A 16,291-nucleotide genomic window follows, 5' to 3' on the forward strand; every position below is an offset into this window, starting at 1 on the left:
ACTCGGAAGTAAAGGGTGACCCCTTCTACGAGACCAAGTAAGACCTAAACTAGACCTAGTAGACTTCTAGTGGACCGAGTAGAACCCCAAGTGGACAAAGTAAGTTGGCACTCGGCCGAGTAAAGGTATACTCGACCAAGTGAGTGCCACTCGGTCGAGTGAACCGGTCACTCGGTCGAGTGGTGTTGAGATGTACCCGGGAAAGGATATTTCGGGATTTCATTTTATCCCAACCTTATCTCTTTCATTATTTTCTTCTCCGTTATTACTCTAAAACACTATCCTCTCTCTCTCTCTCTCTCTCTAAAATACCCCCAATGCCCTTCCCTTGGCCTTCAAGCTTGGATTAATGGTGGAACGCCTCTTCTATTTCCCGATCTACCTTTGTAAGTAGAAATCTCACCTTTTCCTCTTTGTCTTATAAGTAAATTCGAGTTAGGGTTTACTAAGAGAGGTTAATTTCTATTTAGTTATGTAAAATGAGTAATTAGTGACTAATAATGAGGGATTTTATGTTTTAATATAGTATAGAGTGAATTATGATAGTTATTACATGATTTATGTAGGATGAGACGGTTTTATGAGATGGATACTTGGTGATTTCGATTAACTTGTGGATTTTGCTAAAAGGTAGGTTATCCTACTCGGTTTCAATATTGTGCATGCATATTTGGGTGTCCTTCCTCACTAGTGCATTCATGAGTCGGTTATTATGTATGTGGGATTGAATTCATGAATTTGGTCAAATGTTAAATGTTGTTCTTCCATTTGTCATGTATGGTTATGATTGGGTTGTGTTGGAGCTCCTTGGTGGTGATACTTGATTGTTGAGGAGACGTAAGACAGTTGGGAAGCCGTCTTGCGCTCGGGTCGCCCCTTGGAGCTTCCCACTCCAAGGGGAATGTGCACATTAATGGCTTGAGTCACGGAGGGACTCGTGTGGTTGAGGCACGACGTCTGGCAGGGGATCCGGTTGGCTTCCGGACCCAGTACGTCTGGGCATGTCCCGGTACCTTTGTGTGAGGTGTGGTGCCGTGGGCGTGTCCCGGTACCGGTATGGTGATTGCATAGTCGAGTCTCATTCACATAATTATGTCGCGTCTACACTTATCGAGTCATGTCTTATGTTTGTGTATTGAAACTGACGTTTTTTGTGTCCATGTAAATGTCACCTATTTCTGGGTTGGGCTGTGTCGATCCATTTGATATTTCCGATCATATGGGGAGCAGTTGTATACAGGTTAGCTTTGGTAGCATGCGGGAGACGGGACGAGCCGGGATGACATTCGAGTCAGACATAGTTGATTAGATTAGTTTAGTAGTCATGAGTTCTATTATTCATTTCATTTATGTATATCTAATCCACTAAATACTTATTTATGTTAATTGTTTCTCAATTGCGACTCCGATTTCACTACATTGGGAAACCGAGAAGGTAACATCTCCCGATTATCTTGGCCGGGTAAGAAGAGGGTGTTACATCTGCCCCCGGTACTGGTCGTTTGTGATCAATGTACTTTTCTTTGCTCGTACTCACCTCTGCCTCTGGTGTGGGACGCTTAGAACTCCTTTGCACCTCTCGGCAGGACTTTCTCCCGACCGTACCAGGGTTTGGCTCGTCTCTCTTTTTGGCTGAGGAATTTTGTTTGAAAGGCATTACGTTGCACAACCTCAAAGATATCTGGCTTCCGTGAAGCTTTTCCGCTCCTCCGGCGTCTGGCACGTACACCAGTGTCAGTGCCCGGACGAGCAATATCGCGTTGTTCTCGCCCAGAGTTTGTCTTCCGATTAGGACGTAGTATACTGACTCGGCGTTGATCACTGTAAACGTGGCATGTATCCTTCTCGATTGCACCCCTCTTCCGAACCGAACGGGGAGTGTAATGGTTCTCATCGTGAATGACACCTTTCCCGAGAAACCATATAGCCAACCGGTGGTTGGCTTAAGGTGCTGAGACCTGAGTCCGAGCTGCTCGAAGGCGAGTTGGTGCATGAGGTTAGTGTAGGCCCTGGTGTCGATCAGACATCTTCTAACCGTGTGGGCGTTGATCTTGAGGTTGAATTTTAGTGGGTCATGGTGAGGGCTCACTATACGTTTGTGGTCGGACACGTTGATTGACATGTCGCGTATCTTCTCGACCGACGCGCCCTTCGGCATGTTGCCGACCAGGGCAATCAGTTCCGGAGGTCTTCCTTGAGCTTCTTGTGCGTGCAGCCTCCATCGTCTTCTCCGGTTACCATGTGGATGATGGGGGTGTTATCCCCTCGGTCATCCACGCGTTCCTGCTCTGGTCGTCGGGCCTTGTATTTTCCTAGGTATCCATGGCGCATGAGGTCCTCTATTGCTTCATGTAGGTGTTGTCACTCATATGTATTGTCACTGTTTCCTTTGCGGTAGTTGCAATACTTGTTGCTGCCGCCCTCCTTTTTCATCTTAGAGGTCTTTGTCCACTTCTCGTTGTCTTTTTCTACAGCGTACACGTATGACATCCTCCTATTTAGCGGGATGTGATGTTGGAATCGGCGGAAGGGATACCTGTCTTTCTTTCTAGGTCTAAACCTATCTTTGGCCTTTCTCCCACTCTTCTGGAGGGTTGAAGGTGAGCCTTCTTTCGAGCGTCGGGGAACTGCTGTCTTGGCCGAGCTTCTCCTCGCACTGGGGAAGTGTTGATCGGTGCGAATTTGTTCTTGTAGTCCTCCTCTCGGATGTATCCGTCAACAATCTCCCGAGGCTCTTCGGTGGCTTCCGGAGCATCTCACTCTTTAGGGCTTCATCTAGCAATCCATGAGTCAGGGCAAAAACGGCCATTTCATTGGGGAGGCCTTTGATCTGCTGACTTTACAAGTTAAAACGATGGATATAGTCCTTAATTCGCTCTTTGCTCAACTGCTTGAGTGTGAGCAGCTCGAATGTCGTCCCTTAATACCTCCTGTAGCCGGCATACTGGTCTTTGAAGTGTTGGCGTAGGTCCCCATAGGATCTGATTGATCTTTCCGGCAAGCCTCTGAACCAGGACTGCGCGAGCCTGACCAGGATCATCGGGAATACCTTACACCATACATCGTCATCTGCGTCCCACATTTCCATGTGGCTTTCGTATGTTGCTAGGTGGTCGTCTGGATCTGTCATTCCGTCGATTTGGAGTGTTGGCATTTTTTCTTAGGGACTTTCATCCTTCTGATCTTTCCATCTAGCGGGTTTGACGTGGGAGGATGACTCACTTTCAGCGACCGCTCCTGGGGTTATCGTGTGGTCATCTTCCTTTTTCCTTCTTCAGTCCAGCGGGAGAACACAGATTTAGTTTTCTTGCTCTATTTGCTTCTCTTGGAACGCTCCTTAAGGGAGTATGATCGTCATATATTGATGCGGTCGACTCCTGCACTGTGTGAGTGCGGATCGACTCGCGACGTTTACTACTCTCCACCTCTAGAGGAGTCTTGTCACAGAACAACTACCTGGGAGTGATGCGGATTGGACTTTTTTCAACGTTCTCCCTTCATGGAGGGGTTAAGAGAACAACTCGGGCTTGTTGTGAAGCCTTGATTATCGTAGCTAACTCTTTGGGCTCAGAATTGTGTGCTGATTAGCCGCAGCCTTAGGTGGTTCTAGTGTGTTATCAGGAACTTCTACTCCCTTAAGGCGGGTGCTAGCGTCATGAAGGGTGAGGGTACCATGTGCCACCGCTGGGACCTGTGGCTGAGTGGCAGACCGATTTGGCGGAGATCTGGACGGTGCTAGGTTGTGAGAGTACTTAACACGTTTGGAAAGTCCTTCTCCGACGTTTTCTGATATAAACATCTTGGGGTGATTCTTGTAGGACTTTTATGTAAATTTCCTTATAGACGGTGCCAAAATTATTTTGGGTTGAAAACAATCAAGTCAGCGTTGCCTAAGCTGAGTCGAGTCGACGCGCTCCTTTCGGATATTGGATGAGATGATGTCCCTCTGCCTCGAGCTTAGCCTACACACGTTCTAATACGCGCCCTATTAGGGACTCGTTGACCGACCCTTGACGTCGTAGGTCCTTTGGGTAGGGGATATAGAGGGAGTTATATTGTATTTCAGACTCTGAACTCGGCCTAGTAAAGGTCACTCGGTCGAGTGTCGGTGGCATTCGACCGAGTGCAGTATACTCGGTCGAGTACATTCATTACTCGACCGAGTCGCCTAGAGTCAGCACGTTATAATGTTACGCGGTGATGCGAATCAAATCATTTTGATTTCTTTCATAACCTAAAATCAGAACCTCTCTCTCTCTCTCTCTCTCTCTCTCTCTCTCTCTCTCTCTTTTCCTCTCCCCATCTTATCACCTCTAATCCCTCCACCTAGAAGACATTCATGGGAGCCGGATATGCGAGTTGGAACGTAACCTTATCGTTGGTCAATCGATTCAGGTAAGTCGTCGTCACCACCTGCGGTTTTGGTTGTGTTTATTATAGTGGGTCGTAATAGGGTTATACCGTTGTCTGTAGGTATCGGTGACGGCGTCCCTTGTGCGTATGTGATGATTGGTGTTGCGCGAGAACCGCTAAGGTAGTGTTTCCCTTCCTCATTCTTCTATATGGTGAATTGTGAGTGGTGTGGTGATGTGAATTACATTGATATGATATCATAGTTATGTTGTTGATATTATATTATTGTTGGTATTGCTAGGATGATTGTGAAGCCATTGTCGAGAGATGGTCTTCACCCCCATGTCCGTCCCTTGTGGCTCCCGTAACAAGGGGGTGTGCACATTAATTATTTGAGTTCGCTCGTTGCGAAGAGTGGGGCTATAGGTGGTATGGCTACGGTTTACCACTGCCGGAGTGGGTTATCTGTTGCGATGGGTAACCTCGTAGAACTACTCACTGCGGGGTGTAGTCGTGTCCGGGCTGCGGTTCAGACACTTGTGTGGGAGTTGAGATTGATGATTGTTACTGGATGTGTTTGTATTGGATGGATTGTTTGCTTTAGCTTATTATTGATTGTATAGTTGACTGACCATGTGTGTGTGTATATCTTGTGTTTCTTCTTGTTGTGTGTCTGCGGTGATCCATTTGATATTGCCGGCAAATAGTGAGCAGATAGTCTTATCAGGTGTTGATAGCTGGGAGCTTAGACGAGTATCCATGGAGGGAATGTGTAGGCGTTGAGATCGCTTAGATCAAATAGTCTCACTTTAGTTCTTTTGTACCTTCCGATGTAGCTAGTGTATGTTTTGGACTTGTAACGGTATAATGAGTTTATATTAATAAAGCATTAATTGTTCTTTATTGCCAATTTGATATACTTTACCTCTGGTAACCGAGATGGTGACGCCTTTATTTACTAGGGAAGGTCTTGTTAAGGCTTCTTGGTAAGTGGGATGTTACACACGTAACAAATAGCGCCTCGGGAGTGTCCCGAGGGGGCCCTCTCCGATGCCTAAGTCAGTACGGTATCCTCAGATGTAATGCCGGGACCTTTGGCGATAGGCTCGATCCCGGTCTCTCTCTTAGATGCTTTGTTATTCTTACTTCTAGAGAAAGAATGGAGTTGGCGTTGTTGTTGTGATTGACTGAGTGTTATTGCTTGTTGTCCCTTATAAGGATTTTTGTCTCTATGTAAGTGTCTTCCCTTGGAAGGAATCCAATGGAAGATATTTATGTGATAGAGGATGTGTACCTTACGTGTAACTTGGCTGACATTTGGACCCGTTTGACTTACCAATTGGCATGCGGGGCGGGTTGACTCGGCGTGCCCCATCAGAAACTATCGGCATATCTCCCTTCTCCCTTACCTCTCTAAATCATTAGCTCTTCATTCTAAGTATCAATCACACCTTAATCATTTGTTAAATTTTCAAGTTTATTCACACAAAATAAAATGCCCCCTTCTAAATCTCTAAGTAATCCTTTCTTTCGACAATTTCTCATTGCTGATTTCGAAATTAGGGTTAGGGTTTTGCTAGTTGATATGGGGATTTCTGAAATTGCAACTACTAATTTGTTGTTTATTTGTGTGATAGATTTGTTATGGACGAAAGCAGGAGAAGAAGGATGACGGGTCAGTCGTCACGTCATCGGGCAGTGGGACCCACGATGGGTCAGGTAGAGGAAAGAGAGCGGTTCGGTTCGACACATCAAAGCACCGAAATGGTGATTTACGAACCCATTGATGGTCTTCCTGACTATCCGGAGGAAGTCTTTACTTCTTAAACTCAAAAAGATAGGATTACTTTGCTGCCTCGACATGCTATCGTTCCGACCCGTTTTCTAGATCGAGACGGTCTAATTGCTTTGGGTGTTTATGCGCCAGTAGTTGGGATTTTAAATGGAACGGGAATGTCAAGCTTGGTTAATACGAGAGAATACACATATCAGACCCCTACCCTCGAGTTTTTCAGAAATGACTGTTTTTGTTTATCGTCACTTATTTTGCCCCTATTATGAGCAAATGATTGAACTCACATGATAAGTACTCCCCTCGTATTCAATATAAACTTCCCTATTTTCTTTTCCGTCTATTCACAATAACTTCCCTATTTTCTTTTCCGGTAAGTGCTTGTGTGGTCCAAATTTAATTGTATGGTGGGGTACTGTATTTGTGTGGTACAAATTTATTTATACGGTGGGGTAGTGTGTTTCCTTAATTTTTGTGTCAAAATGAAATGAGAAGTTTATTGTAAATAGAAGGGAGTAATTTATATGTTTAGTTGTACTCGTTTGAATTGTCTGAAGTACTTAATTGTTTTACCGTAACTAATGTGGTCGAGAGAACCTCCAAGTTACTCCCTAGTGATTGTTGGTGTTATTCTTCTAATCTTCTATAACTAACATGTCATTATCTTATGAATGAGAGGCTGCAGATGCTTAGATGTTGTAATTTGAATGAGAGGCACAAGCAAATTATAAAAAGTGTAGCTAATAGCAATTAATGTTTTGTTCATTGTTTCCGTCTTGCAATTTGTTAGATTTTTTGAAATAGCTCGGATTACTTGGTACTTCGCCACCGAGTGCCTTGGTAAATAATGTACATCACTTAGTTTATTCCATACTTTATTGTTTGAAAATCTGAATGGTTTTACAGAAAATACTTCATTAGAGTGCACGAAAAAGTACCTAATCTAGGCAATTTACCAGAAGCTCTACATAACTAAACACGCAAGCTCCTCAACAAACGAAGCGCTCGCATAGAATAAGACGCTTGTGACCGCACCATTCTAGTTAGCACAGGCACTGCTCCAGCTGCTAATATTGCTGCATGGTAATTACTGTCCATGCTAAGGTTGTAAAGAATAGCTAATCCAGCTTCCACAGTTCGGTGACTTCCCTGCTCTATCAACTTAACTACCGGAAATACCCCTCCATGAGCCACAATGGCTTGTGTCGCACCCTCGATACCTTCGGAAACTACCCGGTTAAGTTGAACTAGTGCAGCCTCTTGACCATCAGCCTGTGAAGTTTTAATTTGTTCAACCAAACGGGGTATAGTCTCGTAAAGGGTAATCTCTGTCGTAATTGAATTCTTGAATGGAGTGGAGAATGAGCTCAGTCTAACTAAGCAAGCAGCAACCCATTCTTTGTGGTGAAGAGGGATATCGGACTTGAGAATTTTTCGAAGTAAATTTGTGAACTTGTTGAAACTAATAGTGTCACGGAACTGTGGATAATCTACCAGTTTTGTCAGTAACTTTGAAGCTGCTGATATGGCGAGACCAGCTTCTTCAAGAAATGCAGGATTTGGTTCCTGGTGTTCATCAGCATCCATGTCTGCCACAAGTTGAAAGCAAAAAACAGTTAGACTGCAGTGTTGGGCATGCATATAACTAACAGCCTTTTTCGCCCAAGGCTTTATTGTTGTAGAGATTTGATCATTTTGGTAGCAAAAATGGATTCCTTTTGTAGTCTTGCATATTGTTTTTGGTCTCCATCTTGGTAGCAAAAATTGATTCCTTCTGCAGCCGTGCATATTGATTTCGAAAAATAGATACTCCCTTTGTCTCAAGTCATTTATTTACCTTCTATATTCTTTGTGAGAATATTTTAATCAAAGGTAAACAAATGATTGTGACAAAAGGAGTAGTATTTACGCAATAAAGAAGCAATGGAGGCATCATGGAATAAACATTCTGAGCACTATTAGAACAGTGACGATCACTTACACCGACACTTCCATAACAACTTTCTTTCTTTAATATTTACCCAAACCTCAGAATTCAATTTTGAGGTCAGCCACCAAACAAGGTTGCGCCTTATTTTCTTAAAAAGAAAATCCAATTTGCATCAACCTCAAAGCTTGAGGAACTCTAATAAGGAAAAACAAATACAGCCTGGTCTCACAGTGGCTAATTCCCATACCTTTTGGAAACTTTTGCTGAAAGACGGCCAACAAACCAGATTCCATATGTGTCGCAAAGACGGTGTCCATACATGGCTCAACCATGGTAATATATTCGAGAACTGATGCAACTTGTGCTTGTAAATAAGAGGATCCAGTTTCTAACACAGTTGCAAGGCGAGCAACTAGAGCAGAGTCCAGCACATTGTTCCTGTAAACTTCTCCAAGTTAAGTAGACAGAAAAATAGTAGACATAGTTTCTCAAGTTTGGAGAGTCTCAAACTACTACAAAGCCTTAGACCCAAAACTATATACGGAGTACAAAGGATCAAGAAGCTTATGAATGTCAATAGAAATTCTAAAATTAAAACCTATTTATCAATGATAAATTCAAAATTATAACAAATACATGAAGGTAGTGTTTCCAAAAGTGAAATTGATTTCATTTCATGATTTCGGTTATGGAAATTAAAATGTTCTAGTTCAATTCCAAATCAAACTACTAAAATGAGTGTCCCAAAATATGAGAACATATTTGAAAAGACGAGAGTCTAAACGTAATTAGACAAAGGTATAATAATCTTTTTAGTCGAAATCCTTTTATGTCCCTTCTCCTAATTCTCTTTGATATACTGGTAGCCTAAAAGACTCCAAATTTAACAACTTCAAGCAAAAAAATCAACTTCGTACAGCACCAATTTTAATGATTAATGTTTGCATGCAAGGGCGATGACATGAAATAGGGGACTTTTCGGAACTAGAGTGACTCTAGAGGCGGAAATAATTTCCTTACCATGCTGTTAACATAATTACGGCGGGGAAAAAGTTTAATTTGGAGTCTTACCCTCAACAACAGTCCAGCCATCAGAATCTTGTAAAGGCAAAAAAAAAATACTAATTTTCAAGTCGTGGTTCTAATGGGATGTGCACTGAGCGATTGACTCTCGAAATTAGACCAAAGACTCGTACACACACAGTCTTACACATGGCTTTATTTGGTTTTTTATTGATCAGCAATCAGAATATATTTGTCATTTCAAATATGAAGCATATGTTTCCATACAGTCAGTACTTACGTGTCTACTGTCCTCCCATTTGATAATGAAGCACCATTTTCGCTTCCCAAATCAGATGATTTTCGTGAATCGTTGACAGGACCATAGTTAAACTGCAAAGAAGGAATTTTCATAAAGTAATACTCCGTAGTAAAACTGCACAAAATGATACAAACATGTACGCTACAAAAACAAGCAATGAAATTAAATGAGTATGAACTAACCTTGAACTTCATCTGCTTGTTAGGATCAAATATCCTTGCAAGAATGCTCACGCTCTGCAGTTTACAGTACAAGCTATATCATGTTAGAAGCACCCAAGAATTATTGTACGGCACACACATAATTCTGTATCAATGCAAGGCAAAAGTTACATATATAACTGCTAACCTTTTCCATCAAAGTTCCAGATGTTTCCGAGTCTTTCAGCACATCGATCAATATCTGTGTAACACCCTCCATCTCCATTGTCTCGCAAAGACGATTACTGCATGAAGGAGAATATATGGATGGAAATCAAGCATTATCAGCAGCAAAAAAAACTATTAGCATGAAAAGCTTATAAGGATCAGTAATGGGAGAAACGACTAGTTTACAACCCTGAGACTCATATATGCATCTGTGGCCAACCAATATTCCATCAAGAAGATACGACATTTCAGGGAAGAGAAAGAAAAAGAAATACAAAGTGAGGCACCAGATGAAAACAAACGAAATAATGAAAAAAGTTGACCAACTACTTACCCCTTCAGGCATTATTCCAAATTAATCGGATTTCTAAATGCAAGTGCAAATAATTGAAGTTAAGTGGGATTCTGATGTGAGTGGATCACATATGGTCAGGTCCGAGTCATCCAACCTAATAGAGCCTCCACCTATCTATAACTGCTACATTGCTACCTTAGAAGTGTGCTTCTTTCACATCCTAACTTTTTTCATTGAAAGACAGTTCTGTCCGAATGCACCAAGCTATCTAAGCTCTCTTGTCCTGAGGTAAGTACTAAGCACACCAGGATATCCATACACTAACGAGCATAGACGGGTAACGTGCCTTTGAAGCAATTTTTTCTTTCAGGAGTTATGGTGAAAAGTAGTTCACCTGAGAATTTCTAAACAATCATACACGAAATGCCATCCTGTGGGAGATAAAAGTGCAAATATCAAAATGACTAATATCCATCAGAAGCTTAAATGCATGTATGCAACGTAGAAATGGTTAGTTCTTCTAATTCTACTCTCTTCCTTCTGGCCTAAGAAACCGTACAAAGACAACTACTCTTTATGATAGAACCTAAAATGGATGAATGTGAAATGTCTTTTCACTACTCTTCCTTATCTGAGTTAAAATCTCGTGATCCTACTATTCTGTGATCAGCTATGTTACTCAAACTCAGGTATGCCTGCAAAATATGGATAAATATTCGAGTGCCGAACTCCGTGCATGAAATAAATCAATAATTGTTCGGAGATGTGGACTCTATCCTAAATGTGGATATGGGTACGGAGAGTCTGATACAAATAATCATAATTTATTAAAAAAAAAAAAAGGTTTCCTACAAGTACTAAATGTGAGATATTTGTCGCTTTTTATAAATTTGAAGCATTTTGTAAAGTAAAACATCAAAAGATTTTGGAGAAATAAGACAAGTTTATTAAATATCCTACTAAATGCTTCTCACACACCCTTTTTCTAAATTTTATGTAATTCAAGCCATTTTTTGATTCTTATAAGAAAAAGAGTCAAATTGGTAAGAGTCAGGGTAGAGATTTCATTCCCATATGCTTGAGTTATTCTTTCCACATTTTTCATTAGTAATACTTTCGGATTTCAAAATTTTTCACCATTTTTCATTAGTAATACTTTCCACTCGGTTATCAAATTGTGGTTGACACTTTCTTTCCACCCAAAATTTGTTCCAAAGTGCTCACTTACTCTCATGTTGCAGGTGAAAGATCAAGTGAATATTTATAGTATTGCTCAATATGTGTTATCTTGTATCTCAGTATCTCAGTGTATGATTGCTTTGACCAATATTTGATTATTTCATTCTCTGGTGGACTACCTATTTTGAAAGAACCGTTTTTGATGCTTTTTTTCTCTTGTTCTTAAGAGCTGTGTAGGTTTTTCACAGCGTTTTCACATTACACTGGGAAATCCCTACCTGCAAAAGATGTTCTACAGTGTACATAGCAAAAAAGGATATAGGAATAATCTCTTTTTCCTTTTCTAACTATGTGTATCAAAGAGGGTTCTACAAATCAGATAAATTTTACAAGTTCAAAGTTCAAACATTTTGTGATATACCATTACGAAAGGGCTTAGCTGTACACAGAAGTGTTTCTCTGTTACAGAGTCAAACAATACCAGCTGTAAGAGTACAAGTATAGTGTTTCATAGTTAATGGGTCTATTTTCAACTCTCTCTTAAAACGATGAGGCTTTAAGGTCTGAAAATAATCATATTACATCGTTGAATAAATCTGGATGTCAAAACTCATAATTAAATAGTCAGCTCTCTTACACAAATCTTTTTGTTTATACCCCAAAACTCAAATACCCAACAAGAAAATGTCATGAGATTAGTATATTATCAGACAGAGTCTAACCAACGACCTTGTATAAACAACACGATGTCAAAGCTGCAGTGCAAAAAACCACATCATACCTGACGGAAAGATTCTCCAGTGCATTTGCAACAGCTGACTTAACTGCAGTGCTATTGTGCCTTAAAAGGTAAATTAGACGCTGCACAACTCCTGCTTCCTTGAATGAGATGCGTATGGTTTCATTTATTGACGCAGCAGAAATGGCATCTGCAGCTCTCGAGATAGCTACTTCATCTTCTAACTCAAGAATCAGAGCCAAACGTGCAATACCATCTCTCCACGGCAACAATGTATGATGAGAACTAGTAGAAAACTTTGCATTTGATTTTCCCTCATCTCCTTTTTCTATGGCCCCGATGCGAGCTAAAAATTGTTGTTGCGTTCGCCCGACTATTGCATCCATCTTCAATTTGTCTATTTTCTCACTGTTTTCTTCCACATTTAACCCAATGAGTAACTCAGAAGCACCATATCTCGAGGAACTCCTCGTAATCCTTCTAAGCTCAGTACCATCGGGTAATGAAGGCCACGAATGCAAGGCTGGCTTAAAAGAAGCATAAGCACTTGCACCAACCAAAGGTACAAGAACCAAGCCTTCCTCCATGATGAGAATCTTGTAATAATTATCTTTAGCAAGCTCAAGCAGAGCATTTCGTGCCTCTTTCTTTATAATTTTAGATGCTTCAGTTTCACATGTCAAAAACTTGGCCTGCCATTGGAAAATCATATGGTAATACTTTTCATAAGTAGTTCATCACCTCAAACAAGACATGTAGAGATAAAACTTTCAAAGACAAACATTGATGACAACAAGCTCGATCCCTTTGTCGAAGGGTTCACAAATCATACGTGGTAAAGTGTTATAACCATCATCCAAATTCCAAAGCCCTCATAGAAACTCCACCAGAGTAAAGGGTAATAGAACGTAGATAGCTTCCTCCTACATAATAACAGAGCTAGTCTCCAATTGACCATCAGTTGAAACGGGACAACCATTGACTAGTTCATGAAAAACAAAGCAGGGTGGATATGGTTTTTAGGATACATGCTACAAACCTTCATAGTAGAATAGTACAGTTGCGAGTGCAGAATGTCTGCAGCATTATATTTTCTGGTCTTCTTCAAAACCGAACCAATTTTTCACAAGAAAAACTACCTTGAATTTTGAAGAAACTAAAACGGTAGCCCTGAGAAACACTACTAGCTGAGGGGTGTGGCTGAAAAAAAAAAAGGAACCTCTTCATAATATAAAGGATAAGCGAACAGTGAGAAAGCAGGAGAAACTTCTGAAAGAAATGTTTTCTACAAAAAAAAAAAAAAAAAAAAAAAAAAAAAAAAAAAAAAGAACTGAAAAATGACTGTACTCACTGTTGGCAACAATGGATAAAAGGGAAAAGGGCATCACATCGTCACTCCTATTTCTTTACATCATTAACTTTATATTGGCTCAGCTCTTAGTACTGTTCATGTCTTTTATTAGTTGGACGTGAAAACTCCATCAAGATATCTCTTAAAGAATTATTGAGTACAGAGAAAACTTAGATACGGGTTAAGACCATGGGCTGATGTAGTAGGATCGTTCTGGCAGACAACCACCTTTTAATCTGCCTACCTCTAAGTCATTTTTTTTTCAGTTCATACTCCCTCCGTCTCGGTCAAGATTATATATTTTTGTTTTACGGTGCATCAATCAGTACTTATCTATTTCAATAATTGGTACGTTGTTGCTTGAAAACTAACACAAGTACTCATCATTTTTAGCAAAACTGTGGGCCTTCTCCATATGCAGGTTCAGGATTTTGTTTTCTGTCTGGTTGAAAATCTCTCTCTCTCACTGCCTCCTCCCTCCCTCCTTTCCTTGGATAGTTGGATATTTTGCCAAAAGCAAGAGATAAGCTATCGGCCGGGACAGAAGGAGCGATTTAGAGTAGTGCTGATCCTCCAAGCTGGTCAAAGGTGAGATCGTCATGAGATCCTCCAAGTTGGTCAAAGGTGAGATCTTCCTGAAAGATTAAGGTCGAGAATACAACTAGGTCTCTTGGAAGAGCACCATTGCAGCAAATGGTGAAAGAAACTGTAAAAGGGTCTATTTGTGGGTCTCATAAATGTAAAGACCGACTGAAGAACGCAAAGGCAAATAAGAATGCCAAGGTATGGACACTAAGAACATCTATTTGGAATGCCACAGATTTGGGTATTCATTACTATAAACTATAAAGATTGATTGAAGAACAAAAAGGCAAGAAAACCAAGATATGATCACCTAGAACATCTCTTTGGGAAGCCGGTGCTATGAACAGATGTGGGCTTTAATTGCTAAAAAGTATAAACTGTAAAGAGTGATTGAAGAGCATAAAACCAGGGTTGATCACCTAGAACATCTATTTGGAATGCCAATGTTATAAACAGATATGGAGCAACATATTGATTTACAGAGATGGATAGGTTACACCTTACTGCAGAAACTCTCCAGAGACAACCACGAAACAGATGCTGCGAACTTTAAATGCAAAGGAAAAAAACTGAAGTAATTTTTAGTGAAGTGGATGTGTATTAAGCTTAGGACAATCAGCGCAACCTTGTGACACACATCTAACCCCTAATTTGTCCATTCAACTACCCTTTCCTCCAAAATTTATCCATTTAAACAAAGGGTAACTATCTAACTTTCTTTCCCTCCAAACTCATCTATCTAACGAAAAGGGTAACAATCTAAAGCTCTCCAACTTCATTATGTGAACAAAGGGTGACCATCTAACTCAAAGGGCAACATTTAACTCAAGACATGTACTATTCTACTGAGGATCCACCTACTAGTGTGACCCCAATTACAGCATCTGAGCTTAGAAAACTCGTACCCGTAACCAAGTATATGTATATGCATTCCTACATTTAGACTCGGTCATAAATAGCAATTTCAAGACAGAACTACAGGTAACATGAATATGAAGAATAGCTCATACACCAAAAATGAAGGGAACTCTTACCAATTTAGGAATAACTCCTACTTCAACCAAGATCTTATGATTAGAGGTGTTCAAGGCCAAGTTTGCCAACACGCCACCAGCTGCCTCAGCAGTCTTCATATCCTTGTCGTCCAAACATTTTACAAGTAAAGGCAAAAGAGATGGGTTTGCTATTTTTAGTCCGACCTTGTCATCTGCAGACAAGTTCCACAGCATGCTGAGACTTTGTTCTTTCACCTCAGAAGTCAAAGAAGGCCTCCTAAGTAAAGCAGTTGTCTCCTCTATAGCCCCACTTTCTGCCACTGTATCTCTGTATGAATTAACTGTAGATATCATTCGTAAAAGACCGGCAGCTGCTTCACAGGAACGGTTTGATCGAGACGTCAGAAGATTTACAATGAGATTAACACATCCACGAAACTTCATAATATTATCAACATAATTCTTTCCTCCAAGTGAATATTTCCAGAGCGCAATAACAGCCTGTTCTCGGTCACGGGGATCATTGTCCAGGCCCAGCATTCTAACCATCACTGGCACATAGGTTTCACTAGTGCTTGACAAAGTAGTAAATGAAGAGTTTACATCCTGAAATCCATTAAAAACGGTGACGGTAGTCGGTAACGATATCTCATCAATTAAAAAAAAAAAAAAAAAAAAGGAAATATACTGCAACAAATTTACAACTTACGGGAACAATGGAAGGTTGAGCCCCAGAATCAGTTTCACGACTGAGCCTACAAAGGACCAAAAGGAAATCACCCTTTCGGGTGCTAAACAACTTCAAATTACGATAATCGGTATTGAAACTGCAGCTACTACTAGATAGCCTTGAATTTCTTCTTCTCGGGTTTGAAATTGAGTTTTTATGAAAAATGAAATTAGTAACTGGAATTGAAGAAGCCATCATTGTGAGTTTTAAGTGAAATTGTTGCCAACTTAAATTTCACTCTAGAATTGTGGATGATGATTACATGTGGCCTAGGAAGTGATTTAAGCACTTGATTTTACGAGTTTTTGGTTCCTGAGTATTGACAACTTTTTAGAGAGTTGGACTTGATTGACGGGGGAGGGGCTCAATAATCGTGCACAAATTCTCGTTTATGTTGATGATATCCGTCTGTACTTGAAAACGGGTATGATATAAAGGAATACTCCCTCCTATTTACTCTACAATAGGTCTTGGTATAGATGGGTAGGGCGAACAGACGGGTAAAGACCTCTAATAAAATGGGTAGGGGGACAAGGTGGGGCACTCCCATGTGCTTTCCACTTTATGACAAATGGGTATTTTGTGAGGGAAAATGATATCCGTCTATACGTATAGACGGATAGTGTCCGTCTATAATGAGAATTTGTGTT

The 16,291-nt window shown here is 40.7% G+C and overlaps 1 protein-coding gene across 1 annotated transcript; it reads right to left on the reverse strand.

The window, feature by feature from the left end:
• Positions 1-6,982: 6,982 nt before the first annotated feature.
• On the reverse strand, positions 6,983-16,047 carry LOC141623747 (uncharacterized). The gene is made up of 8 exons (XM_074439901.1): positions 15,621-16,047; positions 14,951-15,517; positions 12,023-12,672; positions 9,748-9,844; positions 9,582-9,635; positions 9,379-9,470; positions 8,323-8,513; positions 6,983-7,734 (listed from the first exon to the last, which is right to left on the reverse strand). Exons 1-8 carry the CDS (start codon positions 15,837-15,839, stop codon positions 7,118-7,120), a joined length of 2,487 nt encoding a protein of 828 aa, XP_074296002.1. The 5' UTR covers positions 15,840-16,047; the 3' UTR covers positions 6,983-7,117.
• Between the last annotated feature and the right edge of the window lie 244 nt (positions 16,048-16,291).

Source organism: Silene latifolia, chromosome X (assembly GCF_048544455.1).
Source record: "Silene latifolia isolate original U9 population chromosome X, ASM4854445v1, whole genome shotgun sequence".
NCBI classification, from domain to species: Eukaryota; Viridiplantae; Streptophyta; class Magnoliopsida; order Caryophyllales; family Caryophyllaceae; genus Silene; species Silene latifolia.

Bases quoted from the DNA above. Each gene is read 5' to 3' on its own strand.
- LOC141623747 (XM_074439901.1), bottom strand. From the start codon at position 15,839: ATGATGGCTTCTTCAATTCCAGTTACTAATTTCATTTTTCATAAAAAC. The intron at 9,471-9,581 runs GTTAGTTCATAC...CCTTCTTTGCAG, and splicing joins ACAAGCAGATGAAGTTCAAG to TTTAACTATGGTCCTGTCAA. The intron at 7,735-8,322 runs GTATGGGAATTA...AACTTGTGGCAG, and splicing joins TCAGCAAAAGTTTCCAAAAG to ACATGGATGCTGATGAACAC.